Source organism: Micropterus dolomieu, linkage group LG18, assembly GCF_021292245.1.
Source record: "Micropterus dolomieu isolate WLL.071019.BEF.003 ecotype Adirondacks linkage group LG18, ASM2129224v1, whole genome shotgun sequence".
NCBI classification, from domain to species: Eukaryota; Metazoa; Chordata; class Actinopteri; order Centrarchiformes; family Centrarchidae; genus Micropterus; species Micropterus dolomieu.
In genome coordinates this window covers 14,307,269-14,335,213 of record NC_060167.1, presented here as the reverse complement: position 1 = coordinate 14,335,213, position 27,945 = coordinate 14,307,269, and the positions used below count along the sequence as shown (strand labels likewise).

The 27,945-nt window shown below is 41.8% G+C and overlaps 1 protein-coding gene across 11 annotated transcripts in view; it reads left to right on the top strand.

Moving 5' to 3' along the window:
* cbfa2t2 (CBFA2/RUNX1 partner transcriptional co-repressor 2) overlaps positions 1–22,745 on the top strand; it is a 52,738-nt gene extending 29,993 nt beyond the window's left edge. For 7 of the 11 annotated variants that reach the window (XM_046075587.1, XM_046075585.1, XM_046075593.1 and 4 more), the window contains 10 exons: positions 12,347–12,505; positions 12,673–12,914; positions 13,041–13,130; positions 15,123–15,307; positions 15,415–15,668; positions 17,443–17,528; positions 17,951–18,143; positions 19,674–19,742; positions 19,988–20,178; positions 20,830–22,745. In XM_046075587.1, the coding sequence (XP_045931543.1) occupies positions 12,347–12,505; positions 12,673–12,914; positions 13,041–13,130; positions 15,123–15,307; positions 15,415–15,668; positions 17,443–17,528; positions 17,951–18,143; positions 19,674–19,742; positions 19,988–20,178; positions 20,830–21,177 (1,817 nt within the window). In that variant the 3' untranslated portion in view covers positions 21,178–22,745. Of the gene's footprint in view, positions 1–49; positions 445–9,867; positions 10,087–12,346; positions 12,506–12,672; positions 12,915–13,040; positions 13,131–15,122; positions 15,308–15,414; positions 15,669–17,442; positions 17,529–17,950; positions 18,144–19,673; positions 19,743–19,987; positions 20,179–20,829 lie in introns of those variants that run through there. The other 4 variants (XM_046075590.1, XM_046075591.1, XM_046075592.1 and 1 more) reach the window with 4 other exon arrangements.
* The last annotated feature ends 5,200 nt before the right edge of the window (positions 22,746–27,945 follow it).

Sequence of the window (27,945 nt, the reverse complement as noted above, 5' to 3'; positions counted from 1 at the left end):
GAGAGACTGAGGGAGTGGGAAGCTCAGAGCTTGAGAGAGCGAGCACCAGAGAGGATGCAAATTCATTGAGAGAAAGAGTGAGAGCGAGTTAACGAAAATAAGTACAACAGCGGAGGAAGATCGAGGAGATTTTACGAGTGATAGAGAGAGCCTCACATGAGAGAACAGCGAGGACACAAAGGAAGTAAGAGAGAGATAGTGAGTGTGTGTGTAGTGCAGCGTTGCGCTGGTCTGCTCGGTTATCTGTCTCCATCTGGGTGCCATCTGTGTCTCTGGCTCTGGCCTTCGCCACACTGGAGCTCACATATGTGGGAATGCAAACACATGCCTGACATATGAAGGCGTGGAGTCACAGAAAGAGACAAAAAGGAAAGGATAAGAAAGCAAAACCTCGCCACTGCAGCTGACTTTCTCAAAGGACTGAAGAGTGGACTCTGAGAGGAGGTAGGAGCGAAGAGTGGGGATTTCAACAATTTGTGTTGTGTCTTTCTGGATGTATTTTCTGTGAATGTGTCTCTGTTTGTGTAAGTGAGTGTGTACTTTTGCAAGCAGTGCATTTGTGTGCTTAGTGTGTGTGTGTGTTCCATTCTAATTCCCAAAGCTGCTCTGTACTGTACAGATGGTGCTTCATCCTTTCCTCTTTATCTCTTCATCCATGTCCTCTGAGGTAGGAGGGAAGGAGGGATGCATTTGTCTGCCTGCTTCCTTTAACAGTGCAAAAAAGCTTCTGCTGCCATATGCACAAAATACTGATTGCTTTGGAGACTCTTGTTATCATGTTGTTGAAGGGTTGAGATTTCTTGAGTGTTATTGAGATGTTTAGTTTTAAGGACAAATTTCTCAGAGCAACTGCGTAGAGGTAATCAAAATGTTCCCTTTCCTTTTTTCAGGTTTTGTCACTCCATATAGCCCCTTTCCCAAAATGCACCTCAACCCAGAAATGTTCTGGCATCTTTCAGTGTTTGGCATCATGTGGTAACATCAGTAGCAGTAGCAAATTTTTTTAAAAAGGAGGCTGTGGCAATTGGACATCTGAGGTTTTAGGATTTTTTCCAGAAAACCTTCTTCACATCTTTGGTGAGCACAAAACCAGCTACATTCCCAGGTCCAGCAGCCAGAACATGGAGCCTTCTTTATTTTTCAACTCGCTCCTGATCCCCCCCATCTGCTTCCACTTGTGGAAAGTAGAAGAAAAGCCGAATCTCCCTGCAATGATTATGATGTTTCTCTTTTTTCTATAAGTAATACTTATGTGTAAACATCAAAAACTGCTACCTCAACTGGATAAATAAACCCAGCAATGTGATTGGCTCCATGTGTGAAAGGGGCTTATCTCTCTCAGCTGTCATTTACTCAGATAGTAATCAGTTTTTCCACATGGCAAGCAGAGCAGAAGAAAATAGGTAAAGACGACATGTGCATCTGTTGTACTGTATCCCAGACATATGGGAAGAGGAAGGGAACTGCTGTGTCTGTCTTTCATGCGGTGCCGACATGTTATACAACACCGACATCAGTGGGAATGTGGATCCCAACAGAGTGCCAATGCCACATTACTGTAACATGGGTATTGTGAATAAGTAACTTGAGTTACAATGTTGGAAAATCGTTTTCTGATGTGCATAAGTTACCTATTTGCAGTAGCTTGCTGGGTGAAAAGAAATGTGTTCATGTTTCTGTGTATGGAGGGAGGTGGACTAGGTGTGTGAGGGAGAAGCAGACAGAAAAAAGGCAGAGAGACCTGGGTAGTGTCACACCAGGCCAGGCCGGTCCATCAGGGAGATAGGAGCGACTAGCTGTCGGCTGCACAGCCTCACACCAGAGACCCCTGTCTGGTCTGCTGGACACTGTCACACTCCTGACAGCAGGCACTGTTCTGTATCTGTGTGTGCATGAGTCCGTGTGTTTGTATGTGTTTTGCAAAGCATCAAGGATGTGATGTTCATTCCTGATGGGCAGTTACTGGTTTTGTCTTGGGATTTATGTGCCTTTGAAGCTTTTGATCACATACTTGATAAGTGTGTGGTTGAGTCTAAGGAAGTGAGTGTGTGTGCATGTGCGTACCAGGTGTCTTTGTAGACATTGTGTCTGCTGAAGTACAAGGTTGCTTGTCTTATATTTTTCTGTAGCTTTTTTTCCCTTCCTTTTTGACCTCACTCCCAGCTGTGACTTTCTCTGCTGACAGACCACCATCCCCCTTGCTCACCATGCTATTATCTGAAGAATTCATCCACAGAATACACACTTTTTCAACACACACATACACAAAGCACAAAGCAGCTGCTTCAAGAGTTTGATGCAGGAAGTGCTCTATTAGTTCCAGTGGTGAGAACTGTGATATCTGGCCCCAGGGGTTCAATGAGAGGTTGTGTGTGTGTGTGTGTGTGTGTGTGTGTGTGTGTGTGTGTGTGGACATGAAAGGGTTAGGTCATTTACTTAACAGAAACCGCTCAGTCAGTCAGTCAGTCAGTAGCACTAGGAAAGATTGTTTCATCACGGGGACGTCTTCTGACTGTGTGTGTGTGTGTGTGTGTTAGTGAGTGTGCAGATGCATATCTGTGTCAATGAACATCTAACCACCTGCGTTCCCTAATCTCTCCTATTGCAGCCCCATTGACATTGTATGGGAGCCCCTATCCTTGTGCTAAGTGCATGAGTCAGACGTTTTTTGCAGGGGTCTAGTGACCCTTCCCGGCCTGAGAGACCCACTCAGTGACCCAAGTCAAGAATTTATTTACTTGGCTGGTGCTGTCTGAGAGCTTGAATGGGCTGTGGAATTACCTCAATTGAATTCAAGTTTTGAATTGAGGTTAATTGCCTGCATAAATAAAATATATCTGCAATATAGTACTGAAGTGCAAACAGTGCCTACTTAAGTGCAATTTATACTTCGCCGTCGCCTGATGTGCACCTCCTCCAAAATGTAACTACACGTCGAGTCGACACAGACCGTAAGCTCTGTGATTGGTCGGCTGGGTAGCCTCGCAATGCCTCAGAGCGGGCTGGAAGTACCCCACGCTTTGAAGTTACATTTATTAGCGGAATGTGATCCATTCGGTCGGTAACATTTGAAAAGTCTACACCAGCTGTACGTATACAATTTTACCCCCATTTACGTTAGCGGACCGCTAAACCGTAAGTTAACCTGCTCGGCCGGCAAAAGTCAACACAGTGGACGCTGTAGCGCTACTGCCGACTAGCGTTTGGTGGTGCAATTGCAGAATGACGGACACACCTACGCACAAGTATAAATGCATGGCTATGTGCATAGCCTACAGCGTAGGTATGCACGTAGACCCTACGCAGGAGTATAAATGGGCTTTAGTCCTCAAACAGACACAGGTCAACGTGAGCATCCCACTGGCGGTTTTTCTGGCTACTGAATGTAAATTTAAAATCTGTTAGCCATTAGCTATTGTTTAGTCCCCCAATTCTCGAGAAAAAACATCTGTGTCTTTAGCTTGCAAGCTAGTTCAACTTTCTTCACTGGTCATTTGTCTAAATTCAGCTCTTTTTGAGCTTACAGGTAGCATATACATGGTTTGTCTGAGCTTGTTGGCTTGAAATGGCTACCATAATTTTTGCTGACTTATGATCATCTATTTTTTTTTTTTAAAGTGCTCAAATCTGCATAGAGGAACAGAGTATTATGTTTCTCAGTGTGTTCAGTGGTAGTAGCCTCACTTTGATACAGCAATTTGAACATTAATATCCCAAATATTATGTAAGGGAACCTTTTAAGATACATTTTCCATTACTGAACCAAGGACACATAGTTAGAAGGATCACTGAATAGGATGCATTTTAACTTGTGTAACTTTCTCGGAAAGACGGTGTTGTTTTCCAAAGTAAAACCCAAGAGGCATGATGACTTGGAAGAGCAAAAATATTGTATTTGCTTGTGTTGTTGGGTTTGTGGGTGGACAAGAAATGGGTGGTGCAGCCTCCCTCGAACTGTCTGTCATAGTCATTATTTACTCTCTTATTTCCTTCTTTCTCCGTCTGAGAATGCGTGGACGTACATAAGGGTATTTTCACTAACAAAAGCTTCCCTGTTATCATTTTCCTTTGCTGAGACTAGAAACTTTAAACATAATCCTACTTCACCATTAACAGGAATTGTGCTTGTTGTCTGAACATATACTAAAAAATACACTGTGTTCTTAAACATATGTGCACACAAACCCATACAGCATGCATACACTACGATAACACTGATCAAAACATGTCTGCCCACACGTTCACAAACATGCACTCATCCTCCACAGCTATCTCTGTCTCATTCTCCTCATTGTTTTGAGCACAGCTGGCCTCTTTGTTTTACTTATCTGTCTCTCTCAGCGGCTGTTGAGCTCTTGTCTTTTATACAGCTGGGCTAAGCTTGCCCACAGCTCTGTTTATGGACTCTATGGACCATACCTACTGTTCAGCTTTGATTCACTGCATCCCCAAAACCTGAGGGTGACGGATTAGTCATCTGTATAGTACATGCTCGGGGAAAGGATAATGTCTTTGTTTTCCTACAATACAAACTATATAAAGTAGAATTGTTTGTAGTTTTTCATGAGCTTTGCTTGTGCTCAGTGATGTGACTCCTTTTCTGTGAGCTTCACAAGATGTTTTCAAGGCAATATGTTTTTGAAAGCCTAATCAGAAAGATGCAGAGATTGCACAACCTGATATACAAAGTATATATATTTTGTGTCAAAAAAGTGTCAAAAGATGTTTGAAAGATTCTCAAAACTGAAAGGGAGGTTGTCCAAAGCAACTTGTTTTATGTTTATAAATGTTAAAGTAAAGGTCTTGCGATGAAGCTAAACACAAAGCCTATTGACTCATTGTACCAACACTCTCAGTCTGGGTCAAGAAAGGCTGTGTAAATGTCTTCAGTGTGGCCCATGGTGATAGCAACATCTGGTTTGGCCTGAGCCCAGGCTATTTGGCTGTAAAGGCCCCTTGACACCTGGTCTGAAACAGACGAGTCTTAATGTGCGCTTTGTTTTCTCGAGTCTAGAGCTCGTATTTTGTTTTATGGACTACCGTAACTTACGAGTTCAGAGTGTGTGTATATGTATGTATGTCTACCGAAGTACGGACCTGAGGAAAAACAGTATTCTGCCTGGCTGCAGTGTTGAGTAGATTGTCTGTCTGGGTTTATAATGTAAAGGAACCACCCAGTCTAAATCCTCCAGACACACATGATGATATATATCTTCACTATATGTCAGGGGAGCTCTATAAGTTTGTTCTGACATCCTATGATTTATCTTTCAATCTGAGAATAAACTTTCACGAGGGGAATTACAGAAAATAAGCACAATACAACTTAATTTCTAAGCTGTCGTGCTTCCATAAATGCTATTGCTGATTGTTTTTCCCTTTGTAGTCTTGGGTTTAAAGAATCACGAGGCTCATGATGATTGATGGGCAGGCTAACCAATTAGTTGCGGAGAAGGGTTGTAACCAGATAGGCAGATAATCTACTGGGCTTGGAGACAGGGAGCTGGTGTGAGAGAATCTATGTGTGTGTATGTGTGTAAGTGTGTGTGCGTCACAGCTTTTGTGGGTTTAGGTCATGATTGACAGATTCGAATTGTCCCTGTAACGTCACAGTTGTTATTCCTGTGGGTGGGTGTGTGTACACGTGCCTCAGGCAAGCCATTTCACAGGTGTGTGTGTGTGTGTGTGTGTGTGTGTGTGTGTGTTACTAAAAGGATAACTGTCCTCTCTCCGCTAAGTCTGTGACAAACCCGACACCTGGTAAATGGGGCCAACACACACGCACATGATGACACACATCCACTTCCAGCTCTATTCCTTGCGGCCCAACTGTGTGTGTCGCTGGCGTGCGTGTCTGTTTAAAGTTTTTGCCACTCTGAATAACATGCATCCAGTGACAGTGGAGCCTGTAGCAGAGGCCGAATCCAGCAACACATGTCTGAATCTATGTCAAATACATACAATTACACCTACATTTACTCCGTCCAGCCATGGGCCTTCTTGCTGGCTCTTGTATATTGTTGTGAATGGGGAGGTGCTGCTTTTAATTGCTATTTGAAAGTTTTCTTCCTTTAATACTATCTTCAGTGCCCTTCAACATAGGACCGTGGGAGTATCTTGGATTATTTAACAACACTATAGGTGTATGTTAAGTTTCTTTACCAAAGAAAAAAAGCCATGATGCAGTTGCTCATATTTTATACTGATTCAACCAAGAGAGTTTCATCCCCATCCAAGCCTTGGAAGTGCATCATTGTTACATGAAAGGTTGTCTGTTCAAAACATAAAGATAATGTTTCCTTCCACTTTGTTACATTATAATAGGTGTTAATGTCACATTATGTTTCAGTCTTGATTGATACAGTGATAGGGCGTGAAGACGTTCCCAAACATTTGAAGTATGTCCCACTTTCTCTGCAGTGTTTTGGAGTGTTGTTGAAATCACTAACTTCAAATCCCATCCAGAATATTCTCCTAGCTCTTTTCCCTGCGGCCTGACCTCATGTACACGTGGACACTGTCCGTTCTCGCCGTCCAACCTCTGCCAAACCTCCTCTCCCTCCTCTGCTTCCAGCATCACATCACTGTGCCTCTTTTACTGCTCATTCTTAGTTTTTATGGACGACGTCTGTCTGCCTTGCCGTCCCCTCTTTCATTTTCTCTCTGGCTCTGCCACTAAGTACATTTCCATGCCTGGGTCCCTTTTTTTTCACTATGTGGCATGCTGGATTACAGCAGTGTTATTGTAATTATCTCACTGAGTGACGAGGTTACGCTAGGGCTTCTCTCACCATCACTCTGTGTAAGGGAAATGTGATGGGTTCACTTCAGGAACACATCTGTGCCTCTTCACGTGTGTGCAGGAAAGTGCCATACATGTTTTCTGTCTCTTTGTCCCTTCTGTAACCTACAGTTCTTATTTTTCCCCATTTCTCTTCCTCCAAAAAGTGTCTTTCCCTCCTTTCCCTGTTCATGTATACATCCTTCTCTCTAGCTTTCCCCCTTACTGTCAACCATGCCACCTCCCCATCTCTCCCCTACCAGCAGAGTGAGGAGCAGAGTGTTGATATTGGGTTTTGTCCAAATATGTAGTCTACGGGGCTGGAAGGTGGTAATGAGAGCCAAGAAAAACAGCCTGGCTCTGAGTCTGACAACTAGACTTGTCTTTCAGATGAAACCAAATGAAAACAGTATTTTCTATCCTTGTTATTCCCTCCCTCCTCCATCCTTCTCTCCCTACGTGCATCCTTCCTTCTCCACCCCTGGCGCCTCTAATTTGCGGACTAATTTCTTATTCCTGTCTGTGCTTGTTTAACACTCTTGCACAGTCTGTAAAGGTGTTACTGTCATAATACATAGGCAGCCTTTGGGCCAACCTTGGTTAAAATATAACAGAGTGAGAAATTTTTTTATTTCTATTTGTCTTTATACAGAACTTAATTTAAATAATGTATGAATGATTTTTAAATATGCATAGTATATAACTGAACTGCTTATGTGGAAGTGGGGCAACTGTATCGGGGCAGTATGGAGGTGTCAATCCCAAGAGAGCTATAAGATAAATTAAGTTGATTGAAATAAGCAGAGGGGACTCCTGAGTTTCAGAAATTTGACACCATACACTCACCAAAAAGCCTCTAAAATACTGAAGTCCTTGAAACTGTTGTCTAGCTGTGAGGTTACAATAACAACCCGAAACTGAGAGACCATGCACTGACAAATTAAGTAGATGTGGTTGTGTGAGTGTTGGTGCATGCACCCTTGTCTTTGCAGTGTGTGTGTTTGTGTGTATGTGGGTGGAGGTCAGGAGGGAGCGCATGATAGAGGAACAGATGTGTGCTGTATTGTGGTGGTGTGTGTGGACGGACGGGGACCAGGTGCAGCCTTTGTCTCTCCGGCATTTAAGTCCACTCGCTTGCATTCAGCCGCCTCGTGCCTCCCCTCCCCTCCACGTCCTCCTCCTTCCTCCTCTCCTTGGAGAGGGAAGGCAGAAATGTGTGTGTGTGTGTGTGTGGAGGAGGGGGGCTGCAATGGCTTAGTGGAGGAGGCTCCAGCAGTCTCTTCTGCACCCCCCTCCTCCTCCCTCACAGGTGACTGTTGGAGGTCCCAGCTGGCCAGCTCTTGGCCGATTAGATCCATATGGTACAGGAGGAGGAGGAGGAGGAGGAGGAGGAGGAGGAGGAGGAGGGGAGGGAGGGAGGAGAGTGAGAGAGAGAGAGAGAGAGGTGCCCATCAGTTGTATGGGTGCTAAGGGGGCTGTTAGTTTGGCCCTTTTTTGCCCCGAGCTTCAAGACAAGTGTTCTGGGGTTTTTTTAAAATGCTTTTCCCTTATCACTTTTTTCCCTCATTGTATGTTTACTCTGGGGCTTGTTTTAATATTATTCCCTCATTTTTTTATCTATTGCTGTACTCTCTGATTTAGTTGAGATGTTGTTTCAGTTAGGCCTACATGATATGAGGAAAATCTGCGATAACATTGTTCAATATTGCGATGACGATATGACTTGCGATAAATAAACAAATAATGAAATGTGTGCATATTAGCTACCTGGTTGTCTTTAAATTCAGAACAGAACTAAAAAAAATTTAAATATAACTAAATGTTATAGCAACATTAAAATTTACAACAGCAAGGTCACTATACAAATTCAGTATCTGACATCAAAATACTGAGTGATGTTTAGAATGAATGAAGAACTCCTCCTCCTCGCTCTCTGCTGTTATGCACGTAACTTAAACGTTACAGCTGGTGGAGAGAGCAGTGAACAGCTAAATTTACAACAAAGTGCCAAATTTTAAGCTACGTGGCAAACTAAGCTAGGCAGTTAGATCACAGACTCGTCTATGCTACAGACAGACAGCTTTAAATTGAGCTTTTTTTGTAACATTTCGTGTGCTGTAGTTTTGTAAAACATAACATTAGATGATGAAAGACTGCGGACAAAGCAGATTAAAATATTGCTTTCTACATGTCTACATGTTTGTGCTTGTTGAACATATATTGATAAGTATAAGTATTGGCTTTTTATTTGTGAAGGTCATACTTATAGTAACGAGCATAGCTGTTGTCAACTTTGGAGTTACCTTTAATTAACTGTGGCCTCTGGGTGTGTGTGTGTGTGTGTGTGTGTGTGTGTGTGTGTGTGTGTGTGTGCGCACTATATTCATTGCTGACGACATGGGGGCTCTGTTAGTTGATAGTTTTTGTATCTTCTCGTCTTACTCCTGGTAAGAAAACATGCCTTTCACAAGATTTTGCAGTGTTTCTTAAACAAGCTGTTTTAAAGTTTGATTCAGTGACGCATGCTTATGTTTGTGTCTGTGTGCGTTAACATGTCTGTGTTAGCTATGTGTGTGAGCCCACATAGTTTATTGCACATACTCTGAATTGTCTTTCAGCTCACTAATAAATTAGTCAGGCCTGTGTTACATCTTCTCTCACCTCATCTACAATGACAGGACGAGGAGATAACACGACGGCAGGAGTACACAATCCTACTTCACCACCACACACACTTGCACACACATGCCCCATGACTCACAGCTGCCAGAAAGTTTAAACTTCAGAGTTAAACCATGAGCTTAATAACCCTAACACAGAACACATTTATTTATATATCACATCAAGTGTAATTTATATGTACTGACTCAAAGTGGGTTATCCATCCTCACTTTGCACAATGAGATAAATGAATGTTCCCTTCACTTTATTTTTCTTGTTTTCAATTTTATTTTTGATTTAATGGATGACTTTCAGTCACAGTAGTGGCTCAGTGGGAATAGCCCTGCTCTGTTTGTATCTTTCTCTATCCTTCACTCTTTCTCTTCCTGAGCCTCTTTCTGAGTCATCACCTGCAGAGGCAATTAAAGCTCATTGAATGTTTTAATGCAGACGAGCGTCACCTGAAGCTGAACAAACAAGGAACACCTGGCTAGCAACAACAGCCATCGCCACAGATGTACATCACTTTTCTGTGCCTGCAATACCAACTGTCGTAGAAAGCAAACAGGTTAGCGTAAGTAACTTGTAAAACTTTACGTGCGTGTCATCTGTTTGAGAAGAGATGACAGAAGCAGCACAGAACGGTATGAGCAGAATTTATCATTATTTTTTGTGATATCAGCCAATAATGTGAGAAGTCTTTTAAAAGAGAGTGTAGACAAAGCTTTCAGCCATGTCAGTTTAACATTCAGTATTTATTGGTTTGCTAACAGTTATCCCCTTTGCTTAAAAGTGTTTTCTATGCATCATGGCTTTTCAATGCAATCCTGTGTGGTGAGGAGCTTTGTGTACCTTGCCTTTGTTCCATTACAGCAAAGATGACAGGTGGCATTTAGACCAGACAAACACCCCACATCCTCCTCTAAGCCAATATTCACCTGAGTTAACATTAGACCACTTTGTACACTGTGTGTGTGTGTGTGTGTGTGTGTGTGTGTGTGTGTGTGTTTTCTGGCTGCTGTGACAGCTGCCTCCCCTGATAGCCCTGTGACTATATATGGTGGACTCAGGTGCTCGCAAACCAGATGAAGTCATCCACCTATGTATGCTGTCTAATTGACAAGCAGATGCAATTCTCTATGGGCTGTCAGCACTACATGCGCACACACCTGATGTCTCCTGTTTTGGCCATTACCTCTGGCATGGCTAACAACAGACCATGCCACATGTTAAGATTGCATGAACACACCTACATTTCTCAGTTCTATACAGACATGGGATGCACAGTAAGACATATGTACAGTATGTTTGTATCTGTTGTGCAAATTAAATTCTCTGGCCTTATTGAGACTTATCAGTCAAACACAATAGGCCTCCAAGAAGCTTTACAAAGATGATAGTCATTTTGGACTCAAAACTACTGCTCACTGCCAGTGGAGAACTGTTGATGATGTGTGAGCATGTCAACAAAGTACTTGTGAACACATTTCCATGCAACACTACTGTACAGCAAGCGCTGAATGCCCAAATTCTAGCTCTTGTGTGTATATAAAGTTGTTTACATGGTAACAGTATTGACACAGAGGCCATATGCCCCGTTGATTCTGTTATTGAGATGTCAGTCTAATTTCCTGGCCATACGGATGGAGTGTGCAGAGCTTTGGACGGTGTGTGCGTGTGTGTGCGTCCTGCAGGCTGCTTCCTGCGGTGCACTGGCATACCGCGTGTGTGGTGGGTATGACGGTCCAAATGTCTGCATAGATCCCTCCTTCCTGCCCCCTACGTTGGCGAACAGGTGGAGTGATGGCAGGCAGGCCGCAGGGCTGAGAAAGGAGGAGAGGGAAAGGGGCAGAGAAAGCGAGAGGGTAAAGTGGACTGCAAAACAGAAGGAAGAATAGTCAAAGCTTTATAATGAGTTGCAGACATGACAGATGTGTTGCATGGGAAAGTGTGCAGATAGATCGACTCTAGGAAAGGCAAACAGGGCTGAAAGATTTGTCAGAGTGAAAGTTCAACTAAATTTCTTTCATGTGTGTATTCACTTATACTTTTGTAAATAAAATTTTCTCTGAATTTTTAATGCATTGATTTCTGGATGTTTTTACATATTTTTGCACTCACAAAATCTAAAATGCTTTTTATTCATTCAATAGGTTTTATTCCCCCCCTTTTCAATTCTCTTTCAGTTACCTACTAACGGCTTAAATCTTCCAACTTTTTTTATAAACTGGGATCCTGTGGCACAAGGCCATGCAGAGTTCATAGCTGTGAAAAAGATATAAAGGGTGCCATTGAAGCCAAAGCCCTAAAACCATGAATCCACATTTAAAAAGCTGCTCTCTGCTGACCCATGACCTGTGAGACCATGCTCGTCTATTAATCGTCCATTCTTGAAGCAGTTAGAAAAGTCTGATCCACTTTAAATGGAGACGGGACCCGGCCTTCATGGATCTCCAGGAGACAAAGACAGCTTCTGATCCCCCAACTCCCCACCACCACACCCCTATTTCACTTTCTCCATACCCCTTATCTGGTGGTCTCATTCAGCAGCAGTAGCATATTGAGAAGTTGCGTTTAACATTCAAAAGCTTTGCCGATCTTGTTAGTAAAGCGTGAAATAGCCTCGTCCTTTTCTCTCTGTCTCATTTTTTTTACCCCCTCCCTATTTGCTGGGGAGCTCAATGAGGGGGCATTCTTCTCTTCTTTTCCCACACAATAGGTTTCTTCAGCATTTCTTCTGTTATTGATCTGAATGGTCGGGAGTGAAGGGCTAAACTTTAGACATCTGGCTCTTTGATGAGGGTGGGGGCTGGGCATTTTTGTTTTCTTTTGTGACTATAGACCTGAAGTTTTTGCAACTATTGAACTGACTTGAGTTTTCTGTCTCTCTCACTCTCTCTCTAGACAGTAGAGAGAAGAAGAGCCCTGCCATGCCCGGTTCTCCTGTGGATGCTAAGACTCATTCCAGATCAGCCCCCAGCAGCAGCGCCAGCTCCACAATGCCACCCCTGCCTTCTGTCAACCCCAGTGGCCCTCGCCTGGCCTCCTTTTCCACCACAGCATGTAAGGATCAGTCTGGAATTCTTTCTTGTCCAGAGTTTAGATGATTGTAGACCCAGCAAGCATCTCATGTTACTCTTCTAAGCTAAACTTATAGATTGCGTTTGACATACTCTAAGAAAGGGATCATCTTAATTTCTCCCCTCTTCTTCTCACCTTTACACCCCCAGTGACCAATGGGAATCATCATTCCCCGCCAACCCTGAATGCCGTGCCATCTCCACCGCAGCGTTACAGCAACGGACCATCCTCTTCCTCTTCCTCATCGCTGGCTAACCAGCAGCTGCCGGCCACCTGTGGGGCTCGCCAGCTGAGCAAGCTGAAACGTTTCCTGACCACGCTGCAGCAGTTTGGCAATGACATCTCTCCTGAGATTGGAGACAGCGTCCGAAGCTTGGTTCTGGCCCTCGTGGTAAGTTCATCGTTACCACGTTAAAGATAATTGTAGAATATATACCATTTCTCTTAGATTGGGTTTTTACCCATATTTGGCATTTAGCACTGATAATTGTATCTTGAACTTCACCTTTACTCCTAGAATTCGACAGTTACTATTGAGGAGTTCCATTCACGGCTTCAGGAGGCCACCAACTTCCCCTTAAGGCCCTTTGTTATCCCATTTCTCAAGGTAAACACATCTTCAACCTCCATCTTCCTATATGTGCTTTGCATTATTCCATTGGATTACTTTATTTTTCTTTGCTGCAATGTTTTTCTTCTCCCCTCCCAGTTAAGTTTTAAACCCAAAACCCTATCATCAGCCCGAAACCTGTCAGAATCATGTAGCCCTGCTAAAAGCATCACACTCTGTGTTGTCACACTGCTGTGGTTGTCAACCATGCTGCTTTATTAATCACAGAATAGAATGAAAGTGATAAAGAGGTCATCAACCCACTTATGGAATGATCTGAATAATCTATGGGCAATCACATTACTGCTTGTGAGTCATGATGGAAAATTAATAGATTCATTACACTTTATTACTGTGTTTCCAGGACACAATGCACTTGTCTATAAATGGGCATCTGTGTAGGTTTTCTACTTGAATAAACTGCTTCTCTGCTGTTCAATGTAGCTATCAAGATTTGCGTGTTGACTTGACAAGCAACAGATAAGTGTGTGTTAAACAGTCTCTTGAGCCTCTTTGTAACCAGGAGAGTCTGCAAGCGTATACTTTTTAGGAGCTCCCCTCAGTAAAGCAGCTCATAAATCATAAGTCAGTTGTACCGCTGTGACTTCAAGCGGTCAAAATCACCCCCCCCCCCCCTTCTCCACGCTTACCTCTTACTCACCTTTTGGAGCCCCTCCATCTGTCTGTCTGAAAGTGCGGAGACAAGAAACCTCTGTTCCCCCTCCTACTACTTATTTGTTATGAGGGGGTGGGTCCCCCACAACTTGATCCTTGAGAGAAGTCTATCTTAAGAAAGAGAGAGAGAGAGTGGGGGATAAATTGACAGATGGTACAAAGTCATGGGGTGAGGAAGTGGAAAAGAGAGCGGTGGGTGAGGAGGAGAGAGGGAAAAGTGGGAACTCGGAAGTGTGAAACATGCCTATAAAGTGTTCCCTTGCCTTTTTATGGGATTCAGTGCGCCATATGGAGCTGCTGTCCCGTTAAAAGAGCATTCAGCTGCCAAGGCGCCGCCAATCTAGCATCCGTCCCGATGAACCCCAGAGAGCCCTCTGCTCAACTGACACACAGCACATGTGTTTGCTAGCTGGGGCCCCAGGGAAAGAAGGGAGGCAGGGGAGGATGGGAGATGGGCAAAAGAGAGCACTTGGGTGTTATAGAAAGTAAACCGTGAAGTGGAATATCGACATCATTGTGAAGAGATACTGTAAGTATGAGCTAGTCAGGACAGATCAGCAGAGAAGGTCAAATTAGAGGAGAAAGGGGTCTAGGTTTATAGAATCTGCTAGATGATGGTGATGGAAGAAGTGTTTCGTGCTAGGAGGATAGGTTGGAGTCACAAAATGAGAACAGTATGGTTATTTAGTTGGTTGCTCGAGAAAAGGGAGTGAGGAAGTGGTGTAATTGCAAACACACCAGAGTCTGTTCCTAATTAGGGCAATGCAGGGAACAAAAGCGAGATGGAAAGATAGGATGGAGACAGTTTTTTTTTTATTTTTATATATATATATATATAATCTCTATATCTCTCTCTCATAGGACACAGCGTACTGTGCATGGTATGGCCTATGAGATATTATTAACCAAGCACTTCAGCAGAAAGTTAGAAAGCCCACACCCAAATTGAGTCGGACCTCGAGGAGTCAACCCCCCCCCCCCGACTCCTAAAACCCCCTTTTTTCAGCCAGGCTTCCCCAGGAGGCAGATCTACATTGTGTCTCTTAGCTTTGTTACAGTGTTCAACAAGTTCTGGTCTGTTTTCTAGAAAAGCTATGTGGTGCTTCCCTTTTTCTGTCTGGCTTGATCTACCTCTGAATGATTATGTGAAGTATTATTGTGTGACTGAAATCTGAGTGGCAGATGACCATGATACAACTATTACCAAAATAGGAATGTTTCTTAATTTTCTTCTTCCTAGTCGTTAAGACTGGGAATCAGATTAGTTCTGCCAATTAGACTAAAACCTCACCAATTGTTTTTCTATCTTGACAGGCAAATTTACCCCTTCTGCAGAGGGAGCTACTCCACTGTGCACGGGCAGCCAAGCAGACCCCAGCCCAGTACCTGTCCCAGCATGAGCATCTCCTGCTAAGCACCACCATGGCCTCCTCTCCAGACTCCTCTGAGCTGCTGATGGAGCCTCCTGATACTGCAACCAAGAGACACAGCCCCAGCAGGTTAGATTAAAGTATAACTCACAGTGTATATAGTTAGTAGAAGCATACATATGTAGCATTCCTCCTCTTGCTAATTTTTTAACCGCCCACCGCCCTGTCTTCTTCAGAGGTAAAGAGAACGGCTTCCATGAACGTCCGCCCGTAGCCATGGAGCCCACCGCAAAACGAATTTGCACCATCAGCCCCGCTCCCCGACACAGCCCTGCCCACCCGCTGCCCCTCAACACGCAGCTTCACCCGACCCCTCCACCCCTGCAACACTATGCCCTGGATGACATTGCAGCACCACACATCCTACACCGAGAGCACAGCCAACGCATGTTGGAGATCCGTGAGCTCAAAGACAGGCCCAGACTCCCTGGTATGTGATGCAGAAGCAAAATTATGCTTGTTAAGTCAATTTTTTTTGGCAAGGTTTACTAAAGCACATTTTTCCCCTAAAGATTTAAAATTAATGACTGCTGACATGGTGTAAAGTTCTATCTCAGTCATGGCTGCTAGTTGTGTGGAAATGTTCAGTTCCTTAAAAAAACATTATTTGGCCGTAATAAATGATGGTTGTAGGCTATCATACATCATTGTGGACATTAACCCAGTGTCATGTAAACCTGAATTATATGAGAAATAACATTCCTGCAAACCACTTAAACACCAAAAACGTTGACCTCAGTGTGATTCCTCACAACATTGTGAATGCAAGTGGCTGATTCATTTAGAAATGAACACATTTGCATGAAAACCGACACACACACACATTCTATGAGCGATAACGGGTGGTCTGTGTGTTTGTGTAGCCGTCTCCGTATATCTCTGGAGTCCACATGTGTATAAACAGAGCCATACTGTCCAGGCAGGGAGGGTTGTATCGACTCTGGTGTATATCTACCCTCCATTTGGGGCTTGTCAGCACACAGTGGAAACAGCAGTAGCTCACAGACACAGGCACACACAGACATGCAAAGAAACACACCTTGATATGTTCATGTTAGAGGTGCTGTGTTTACAAGGCTTTAGTCCCTTGTCTGACAGCCTCCCGCCCGCCTGCCGCCACTTAACTTATAGGCGTACACACACACACACACACACACACACACACACACACACCCACCAGTCCACACACTTGTGGCTTTGAACTGATGAACATTGATGAGAACCAGGAGTAGAGAATAGGTCGAGGGAAAGCTAGTGAGTGTGTGTGTGTGTGTGTGTGTGTGTGAGGGAATCATTATTCTGTTCAGCAGGCCTAGTGTGCATGTGGCCTCTTGTTGGCTGTTTGTTACTCAATTTTAAGAGTTTGTGGTTAGCTGACTCTTTGTAGTCAGAGTGTGTCGGTGTGTGACTTATCAGGACATTTTGGGCTTTTGCATGAGGACAAGCTTGTGTGTGCAAACTATTATTACTGTTAAATGTACAATAAGCTATTACTTAAGTCATAGTGTTGTGTAATAACTGAATTGGAATCAGATAGTTCAGTAAGTGTGTGTGTGTGTGTATGGTTGTAATGGTCCGCAGTGAGTGTCAGACCGGCTGGTTGTATTTAGAAGTGGAGCCACTCCACTCAGCCTGAGTGTCTCCCAACTGGAATGCTGTGAGCTCCAGGAGGGAGGTGCTAAGGGAGACGTTTGGGGTGGGTGTGTGTGTGTGAGTTTGTGTGTGTGGTTGACAGCTGACTTCCAGATGTGTGCAGGCTCTGGGTGCTGGAAGTCTGTTTTGCATCACAGGCTTCTCCTTTTCTCTTTCACCCTATATATATATATATATATATTTTTTTTTTTTTTTTTTTGCTCATAATCCCTGTCATCTTTTTTGTTTGTTTGTTTTTTTTTCCCTCCCCACTTCATTGCTCTCGCTCTTAAATATGGATGTAAGAAAGTGCTGTCTCTTCTGCTAAATATGTGTTCCGAATTTATAATCATCACAGGATATCTTGTGGTGAAGTATTAAAGCTAACCGTATCTACTGTATCTCAAAATTGAAAGTAAATTAGTTTTTTTGTCGTCTTAACAAAGTGCAGATTTGCCATAGATGCAGACATACACACACCTTTCACTCGCTTACTGTCATTTGTGGCTTTTCTTACATGAAGAATGTTAATGACATTGGCCTGTGGTCTGTCCTGTGTGTGTTTTAATCAGGCACTAACGGGGGTTACCGCGAGGAGCCAGTGGACCACAGACTGACAGACCGAGAGTGGGCTGATGAATGGAGGCATCTGGACCATGTAAGTCTGTAGACAGGCACTACTACTGCTAATGGCTTGAGATATAGTAAGAATGTAAAATCTAATTTGTTTTACCGGGGTCCTATACTAAAAAGTGTTAACTTTTCACAGCATGAAAGCATATTTGGACGTTAGGCATTGAAAGGAGGCATTCACGTTTTGCTACTAATTGGGATGATTTTCATATAAGCGATGTTATAATTGGTTCTTGGTTCTTTGCTATGAAGATTTTTAGACACTTCAACAGATCAAGAATTCAAGAATTCAAAGTCAAAGTTTCATTGAGAAGCAATACCCACCCACCATAGTTGGCTAAAATTATATTACATTTAATGAGTAGTGAAAAGATCTAGTTATACTTCTGTCAGAAATAATTAAAGCAAACTCACTCAATACAATTTGGTTTTCTCTTCATCTTCTAGGTGTTGAACTGCATTGTGGACATGGTGGAAAAGACACGGAGGTCAGTGAGTGTGCTCAGACGATGCCAGGAGTCCGATCGCGAGGAGCTCAACTACTGGAGACGGCGTTCGAGTGAACAGGAGGACCCGCGCAAAGGAGGCTCGGGCTCCGCTCCCTTCTCCAAGACACATAGCCCCCACTCTGCAGACTCGGGTGGGTACCGCTGGTTTCAATTCAGTTATGTTGGTATGCCGCAGAGACCAATAATTTTGTTGTCATTTCTGTGATTATCGCCTATTGTTTTCCACGAGGGAAGATTGCTTCATGAACCCTGGGACGAAGCCAAACTAATTAAAATCGGTTAGTTGTTACACTTAAAGTGTCAGTTCAACCAAATTCACAAAAAAATGCATTGACCCTGATGGTACTGTCTACCTATGCGGATAGTGTTATTTGCTCAAGTTCTGAGAGATCCATCCCTAAATGTCTGCCACACAAAAGCATGAGAGAGAATAGAATTTGGTTTGTGTGCTCCATGATTAGAGTTTTAGATGCTGGACACTGCGTTGAGCACCAATGACTTTTCATTCAACTCATACTCAGTTGAACTGAAATAAGCATCATAGAAGAGCATCAGATCTCAAAAAAACATTGTCCTGGCAAGAAAGTGTAACAATTGGGATTCATTCAAGGATACAGAGATAAGATATACAAGAAGTTTCAAGTCTTTACAAAAGCTGAGTCTAAATGCAGAGTGTATTCTTAATAATAAGATATAATCATTTGAACATCCTGAGGTGTACTTTTCTAAAAGGTCTGTGCATCAACCAGGACAGCATTCTTCTATTTCACCCCGTCTAGTGGCCATTGATAGAACTGCATCTAAGTCACATGTCAGTGTATTAGTGAGTCTCTCCACAGTTAAGTCCCCCAGTCTGCTGTGTACTGCCGCGGTTCTCTCTGAGTGCCAGCCTTGCCTTCCCCCTGCTGGTCCATAGTCACAGACAGGTGCCAGGACTGGCCTCTGCCATATCGGCCACAGAAGGGCCGTCCTGCCGTCCTGCAGGCTCAGAGACCCAGAGCTGGCTGACTTGCCAGAGCACCATCTGGGCCCCCAGCCGGGAAGCCTGCCTGCCTGCCTGCCTGCCTGCCTGCCTGCCTGCCTGCCTGGGCTCGGGCTGAGGAAGACTGTAGGGGGGGTGGAAAGGCACCGGAGAGGGTGCACGCAGGCTTGTTGAGGAGAGAGGATGGAAAGGAAGGAAAAGGGAGAAAGCGGTGGTGAGACGGTGGATATAAGAGATGGGGAAAGAAGAGATGAGTCTGGCAGCAGTGTTGGAGAGGCAGAGCCCGGTAGAAAGACAGAAATGAATTGACATGCACGAGTAGAGAGAGATTTGCGGGAACAGACAGAATGTTGACACAGCTTGTTTGTCTGCAATACCCTCCAAGCCAAACACATTCCTTTCTAAAGCTGTCAGATCTCAGATCTGTCCAAGACTCTGCTAAACAACAATTACGTTGGTTGTGTGGCCTAGATATGCTGACTTGTTTGCATTAAGTACAAAAGAAAAGACTAGGCGACAATATATAAGATAATATCTCTGCCTGCCCAGTGGCCTTTCTTTGTAAGCACCGGTTACCTTGATTGAGCTGTCAGTCAACCATTATTTTAACAATTAATCATCTTAATATCTTTATAAGCCTTGGCAGGTGCTAATCCCTTCTGTCTCTGCTTTCCCGCAGACTCCCAGCGTGACTTTGCTCCACGGCCAGGCTCAGCATACGTTACAGATGAGATCTGGAGAAAAGCTGGTAAGAACCACCATCAATTTTGAAATTTAAAGTGTTGATGTGTTATGGAAAAGAATGTGCATATATTTAGTTAGACAAAAAGGTGATCACAATGCATTTTACTGAAGCATTAATCAAGATTACAGGAGAAAAATGATGACATATGAATGTTTGGAGGTAGAACACACATAACCTGCAATTGTGTGCTGCTGATCTACAGAGTTTAAACAAGCTAAACTTAAAACACCTGTCTCCCCTGTACATAGAAGAGGCGGTGAATGAGGTGAAGCGTCAGGCCATGGATGAGGTCCAGAAAGCAGTAGCAGAGGCTGAACAGAAGGCTTTTGAGATGATTGCTGCAGAGAGGGCTAAGATGGAAAAGACTCTGACTGAGGCAAAGAGGAAGGCTCAAGAGGACGCCATCTTGGTCATCAACGAGCAGGAGGATTCCAGCGAGGTGAGCAGAGATATCGAGGAAGTCCTGCATTTTAAAAATTGCAATTCTGCATACAAGCGCTTCATGTCGTCATACCTTTTTTAAGATTTTTACATTCAGCTTATAATTAAATGCGCAGTACATTTAAAGCTCCCATAATCAATTATTGATATGAAAACTGGATCAAGTGAGGACATCAAAGTGGCAGGGGTTGCTCATGGTAATGAACCCACACATACGCCTGGACTTCGCTCTATAGTTTTTACAGCATCAGTGCAGTAAACGTAGACTTTTTTTTTTTTTTCATGGAAAAACTCTGAAACTACACTGACAAGGACATATTGGAGAATTTAGCAGCTAATAAAGCTAAATATTTCCCTTATGGGTTGGTGGAGAGCAAAGAAAGCGCACAAAAGAGGATAAACTGAAGCTAAATTTGGCCGGTGACCAGGAATACGACTGACTAAAAATTACAACATTGCTAAATATCTGCTGGATATGTTAACAGGCAACTGCTTGCTAACAAGTTCACCATATTAACTAAAGCTTGTTTCCGCTTTTATGTTGGAACAGTCTTAAGCAAATAAAGGCACAAATATGCACATTAGACTCTTCATTCCTTAACCTTACATTCCTGTGAAAACTTACAGTTGTCGCTCTTTTCTTCCTCAGTGTTGCTGGAATTGTGGCCGTAAAGCTAGCGAGACGTGCAGCGGCTGCAACGCCGCTCGCTACTGCGGCTCCTTCTGCCAGCATAAAGACTGGGAGAGGCATCACCTCATCTGCAGCCCAGGACTTCAAGCTCAACCAAAACCAGTTTCTGCCATCACTGCAAACAGGGTCGCCACTGTGGCCTCGGCGGCGGCAGCAGCCGGGGTGTCTCCTCTCGGTCTTGCCGGGGTCAAGGCCCCCGACAGTGTGCCCTCAGTCTCCAGTCCTGGTGGAGAGAAGGCTTCGGTAGCTTCACGCTCCTCCACTCCTTCCACCCCCGCCTTGGCGCCTGAGACCAACGGACACTAGGGGGTGAAGGACATCAGTGGAGGCCAATTCACCTGTCCTCTTAATGGGGAAGAACTGAATCAGCAGCAAGAAGGAACTATTTGTGTGTTAAGTTAACAGATTTTTTCATCATACTCTTTGCCAGATAAAAAAAAGACAGATAATGGATGACTGTTATGAATGATATGTCAACTGGGACTTTGGCATAGAACAGAAGGACTCGTCTCCAATGCATCTATTGGATGAACAGATCTCCCTAACAGATGGAAACGTGTTTGTCTTCGCCCAAAACCCCAAATCTTGGATCTGCGAGGCTCAGAAAAAAAAACAACTGACGATTGATCTGAATTTATCTCTGGCTGCGGGGAGGAAGTAATGAAAGGAAGGCATATGTGAAAACACAGTGGAGATTAAAAAAGGGAGGTATAAAGACACCTCCCCCTCGACCCAATATTCTTACTTTGTTGTGTATAAATGTAAGATAGAGAGGTGGAGGTGGTGGTGGTGGTGGAAAATGTAAACAGTGTAATAGTACCAGCCATAAAGCCGTCTGTCTTCGTCCTGTAGGAAAAGTCTGACAGCAGACCACATAGTCGTCTGTGCAGCTCTCCTGTAAAAATACATATTTGCTTGCCAACTTCTTGTAAGGTTTTCATATGTATGAATGTGTGTGTCAAATGGTGGTGCCGTCAGTGGATATTGTACAGCATATGATTTACTTTTGTCAAAGCAATATTAAAGTGAAGTGTTCAGGTATCTCAAGCCGTTTCTGCATCACCAAAGTTTTCAGTCGCTAAAGAGAGTTGTTGTCATTGCCTGTTAACTGTCTCTTGTGAACAAGAGATGATTATACATACCCTACATTATTATAATGAGCTTAACAAGGTAATCTGGTCACTGTTTTTCCATTTCTGATCAAATGGCATCTTCAAAGAAAAAAATATAAAGGTGATGGTGATTGGCTCAAGTAAGTGCAGGGAGATGTAGTTAAGACTTTCTTCTGGTTGCAGTTTAATTCTTTGGCACTTGTTCACATCACCAGTTGTGTATGGCAGGGTCAGATGTTGCTCCAAAGCTTCCACCATTGCAATAATTGCATCAGGTCACAGGAGTGGGTTATAATACAGATTTTTTTAAAGTAGTGATTTCAACAAAAGGAGCGATAAGGGATGACAAATGAAATCCATTTCACTTTGAAGGGAGAAAATTCTCCCTGGTGCTTGCATTGCCGTGGAGTGGGTTTGGAGCAACGACTCTGTCCCACAGAGAATCTCAGGAGCTAAAGCGTATTTGTATGTACAGATCATTCTGTCCTTTTTATTTTTTCTCTTCTGTCACAGTTAGGTTCAAGTCAAAAGTTTAGTGAGGAACTTTGATTTATCGTACTCTGCTGTTGCAACTGAGATGTTGTTCTTGTTTTTGTTCGTTGTAAGATGACTTTGTAAAGAATATTATGAGAGGATGCCTTTATTTTGTGAGCCACAATTTTCTTCGTTCTTTAAACACGTTCTTTTGTTATGAGGCATATCTTCATATGAAAAGATATCTTGACATGAAGTATGAAATAAAGAAATTGCTTCTAAATTGTTCATCTTTTCTTAATTGTCTTTATAATATGTTAAATCATAAATCATCATGTTAGAAATTAAGTGTGACTTAAACATTTGTCTATTAATATAGAATGATATATTCTGCTACAGTCTGTCAGAAACTCAAGTCTTGATACAAATCACTGTCTTTTTATAATATAACTAAATATTATTCATTATACATATAGTGAAATTAGCACAGCCTTTCTTTGGGTTATATTATTTGAGCACATACTGTAATTACAATCCTGCAATATAAAGAGCACCAGCAGCTTTAATTGTGTGCTATTTTCTACAGCGCTCTTAATATTTCAGATATCTGGTTTTGGTTCATTGGTGTCGAGCTTGGCTCCAAAAACCTGTTTGATTTAATGAGTGCAGAGCAGAAGGAATATCACCTTGATAATAAAGGCATTTTCATACAAACCAGCATTTTATTGAATCATTTCTTTCTTTCTACATAACTTAAACATGTTTAAAATATTCTTAGAATTGTTTCAAATAGACAGAATTGTTTCTGCAATAAACATGCTTTACTGCACAAATTGTAATTAGGGGTTCCTCTCAGAAGCAAAACAAGTCTCTAATTTTGGCATCCTCTTTGTCTCTTAATGTTGTGAATCATTGAGTGACTCCTGATAAAATATGCAAGAGGTATCTTTGAATTCAGGTATGAAGTAATGAGGAGGCTCTCCTAGAGACTGAATTATTCTGAAGTGGGTGGGAGTTCATGTATAATGTATAATGTTTTCCACCTCTGAAGTTAATTAATATGCAAGTCACTTCATATTGAAGCTCTATATTAAAAGGAACAGGGATTGTAGGAGATGATTGACTTCAGTAGTTTCTTTAGTCGTCGTTGTCTTTTACATCAAAAAAGCAAAATATTACTTCAAAGGCTAACATGCAGTAGAAAGATGCAATGACATGTGTGACCACGAGGTGGCAGTATAAGCTATATTTTAGTGTCATTGCTTTACGCCTACATGGAATGTTAGAAGCTCCCACAGTAGTTGAGGTGACTTGTTGCAAACAAATTTATGCGATAAAAAGTAGGTGCTCACTGTAAATTTGTCCACAATTCTTTATATATGAAATAATTTCAGTTATACAGAAAAATCCAAAACATTACTTTTTTTTTTAAATGTGAAGAGCTTTCTGTCTCACAAAGCCGAGCTGAACAGGACTCAAACTAAGTTATCCTGAAATATCTTCATAGATAACACCAGAAATAGTCCAATGTTTATTTTAATGTTACAGCTGATCCACATGGTCCTGAGTGACACCAGCTTTAACACTATTTGGAATCTAAATTTATAGCAATGCATTATATTTTATTTATTTGAATAATATATTGATCTACAGCTGCCAATTTAATGTATGAACAAAAAAGTTAAATTTTAGTCACACCAAATGAAAACACTTAAGTACCAGTAATGTAGCGGTACTTACTACCTGTGCCTTACTTGAGAAAATGTACTTAGTTTATAGGTGGGCAGCCGTGAAAGTAATCAGATCCTTTACTTTAGTGAAAGCTGTGAAAAGTAAAAGTCCTGCAAAATTACTTAAGTAAAAGTATTGAAGTATTATTAGCTAAATGTACTTTAAGTAGAAAGTAAATTAAAAAAAAGTTTTAAAAAGGTTTTAAAAAAGTAAAAGCAATCACAATCAGAAAAAATATATTATTGATAATATTGGATTATTATCACTAATGCATTCACGTTTAAAGAGTATTTTACGGCTGTAGTTGGCAGAGGTGGAGCTAGTTTTAACTACCATGTACTGTTGGCTAGCATGTATAACAGTGTATCAAACCTAATAAACCTTAGATACATATAACAGATGTTTGTATCATATGAAAAATCTTAATCTGAAAACAAGTAACTGCAGCTGTCAAATACAAGAGAAAGTGCAATATTACCTTCTAAAATGTTGTGTAGTAGAAGTATATACGTACAGCATAATAGAAATACTAAAGTAATGTACAAGAACCTCATTTTTGTACTTGTGATGATGTGCAGGACATGAGTAAATATACACCACTGTAGGTATACAGGTATATAGTTCCCAGTTGCTTGTAATAAAACCTGACCAGTTGTTCCATGATTCTTTAAAGCATCCATCTATAAAAGACCGTGATTAAAAAGGGTATTTACTGATCATTGATCTAAAAATGAAGCATGACTCATCTGTTGTCTAGAGATAATTGCGTGTGTCAGCGCGTGTGCCAGAATCAGTGTTGTTATTTATTTCGGTGCCTGTGTAGTAGCAGGATCGTGACGCTTGCTTTGTGCTGAAGATAAGTGTTGAGTGCTTTCATGCTGTGGCTCAGATGTTACACGGACACAGCAAAATTCTGAAACAAGCATGTAGGTTTTCTATCTGGTTATAAATATGGATCTGTACATGCAATTCTTTGCACAGTATATATATATATATATATATATATATATATATTTATATACATATATACACATACACACACACACACACACACACACACACTTGCTTTCGAGTGTTTCATTTTGTTCTGTTCTGCATTTAAACCCCTTTTTTTGTTATAATTTGATGAGTTGGTTGCTGTTGGGCCAGAAGACAATCTGAAAAAGCAGCTTCAGTTGTTTTTGTGTGTGAGTTGGTCTGTGTTTATCGGGGACAGAGGGGTTTCTCAGTTTGTGGTGAGCTACTCCTGCTTGTTCCTTGGAAAAAATGCTTCTACACAATGTTGTAATAATTGAGACCGATTAATTGTGCCTGGTTTCTATCCGGGCCTCTTGCTGGAGGCAGAGTAATGGAAGTCACTTTAGATTCTGCCCTTGTTTCTCACGATGCCAACAAAACAAGCTACAGTATGCAAAGCGTTGAAACAGAAAACATGTTTTTCTCCTTCATTCACTCCCTAGCCTTACTCTCTTTTCAGTCATCTCTTCTTTTCTCATTATTTTCTCACTTCTGTAGTTTCTTACATCATCTACCTTGATAACAACAGGAGTGAATCATTCATGTAACAAACACTAAAAAAAAATTTTATATCCTATGTGACATTCTCATCACCAGCTTTATATCTTCTTCAGTGTGGTTTGTTATTTGATAACATCTAATGGTTTTACTTTATGAATCATCAGTCTCCCACACAGTTGAGAGACTGCATTTGACAATTTCTACGATGACATTTAATGATGTCACAACAATTATGTCACAACAACAAAATTACACTGAACCTTTAAACAAGTTAATTACCTGTTTGTCTCTCCAAGTGTGGAATACTTGGCAACACCTCATTATGTCAAAGAAATGTTCAACTCCTGGTTGTATTTGACACTATTTAGTCGAAAAGGAAATCTTGCATCATGGATAGAAGCATATAATTGTTTTAAATGGCTTTTGAGAGATATGTGTATGTGTTTTATGTGTATGTATATGTGTCCTTGGGTCCTTACAGCATTATGTGAAAGTCTTCAGTTTGAGTTGCTCACAATCTAGATATATTTCTCAAAAAACAAAATTTGTTATAGATAATAAATGAGATACAGATACAAAGGTTGCAGCAGAGTAATGTGAATTAGTGCAGAAGTAGATGATACAGTAGCTGCACTGGAAAACAGGATTAGTACCAAGTAGAGTACTTGTACATTTATTGCTGGCCAATACTGTATAGCTGCTATCCTATAAAGCAGAGTGTTCAAAGGGTTTCACAGAAAGTCATAAAACCAACATAAGGCCTATGCATCATGAGGAGATGAGAACCATACACATTAGAAACAACATATACAGCCATGCTAGCAGATCTTTGAGGCTGCACATCATGCTGATGTAAATAATAATACTAATACTAAAGTAATACACATTATTTATATTGTGCCTTTCAAAACACAGTTCAGTGCTTTCAAATAAAAAACAGAATACATTTAAAACAAAAAGAGAAAAAAAACCCCTAAAAGCCTATAAAGCTAAACACATTATAAAACAGAGTAAAATGAACTGAAATGTCATAAAACATTAATTAAATCATTAATCCTCAGGCCACAGTCTCGGAGCTCTAACCTCAAAGGTTAAGTTTGAACTTGGACCAAGGAACAACCAGGAACAATGCATCCGAGGAAGGAACATACGACACTAAAAGATTTGCTAAATAACTTTGGGTCTCTCAGGATTTTGTAAGTAATCAATAATTTATATAGAAATCAATTCTAAAACAACAGGGCAGCCAGTGTAGAAAAATTCGGCTTGGTGTAATGTGATTCTTGGAGTCAGATTTTTCTTAGATTCAAAATCCTGGCTGGAGACAGAGCAGAGGTATTTCTTACTGATGCCAGAGAGCAAGGAATTACAGTAATCTAACTGGCTAGTTAAGAAAGATAATGAGATGAGATGAGATGATGAAAGCAGGATTGAACCATTGATTTAACCTTTTTGTCTAAATTGAGGTTCTGATTAAAAATGACACCAAGATTTCTGCAATGATGAGTGATTGAACAGAGAACCGAGACTAGAGTATTTGCACAATCTTTCCCTGTGTTCAATACCTCTGTCTTCCCAGCATTTCGCTGCAGAAACCTTTGTGACATATCCACTTTTGGATGTCATGAAGGCAGTTTAGCAGGTTGACAGTGTTCTGTTTTGCAGGGTCACAGCTTAGGTGGATGATTGAGTATTGTCTGTGTAAAAATGGAAACTGATATCATGTCTACGTATAAGGTGGTTGTAAATGGAAAAGAAGGTTGCCCTGGGGCACCCCACAGTGCACACCTGTAGCAGCTGACCTGGGATCATGCCACTGACAAAAATGTCTGTCTTTAAGGTAGGACCCATACACACAATTGCAGAACAGTGTCACAGATACCCAATCCCAGATTTCAAGAAAAGTCCCGGAGGATTTCAAGGCCAATGGTATTGACTGCTGCACATAGATCCAATAATAGATCATACATACATAGATCCAGGCATAATGTATACCTTTTCACCATCTAGCATGTTAGCATGCTAACATTTGCAAAAGATCACAATGGAATATCATTAGTTTTACAGGTATTTGATTATTAACCAAAGCAATGAACAAATAAAAATTCTGACCCAACCAGGCCCTATGAAAACTCAAGGGTTCCCCAAAGTTGGTCATCCTGGGAGGAACACTGATATCGGTCAGTTTCATGGCTGAAAGTGAAAGATGTCATCTTCAATGTGGTGCTAGAGGAAAACT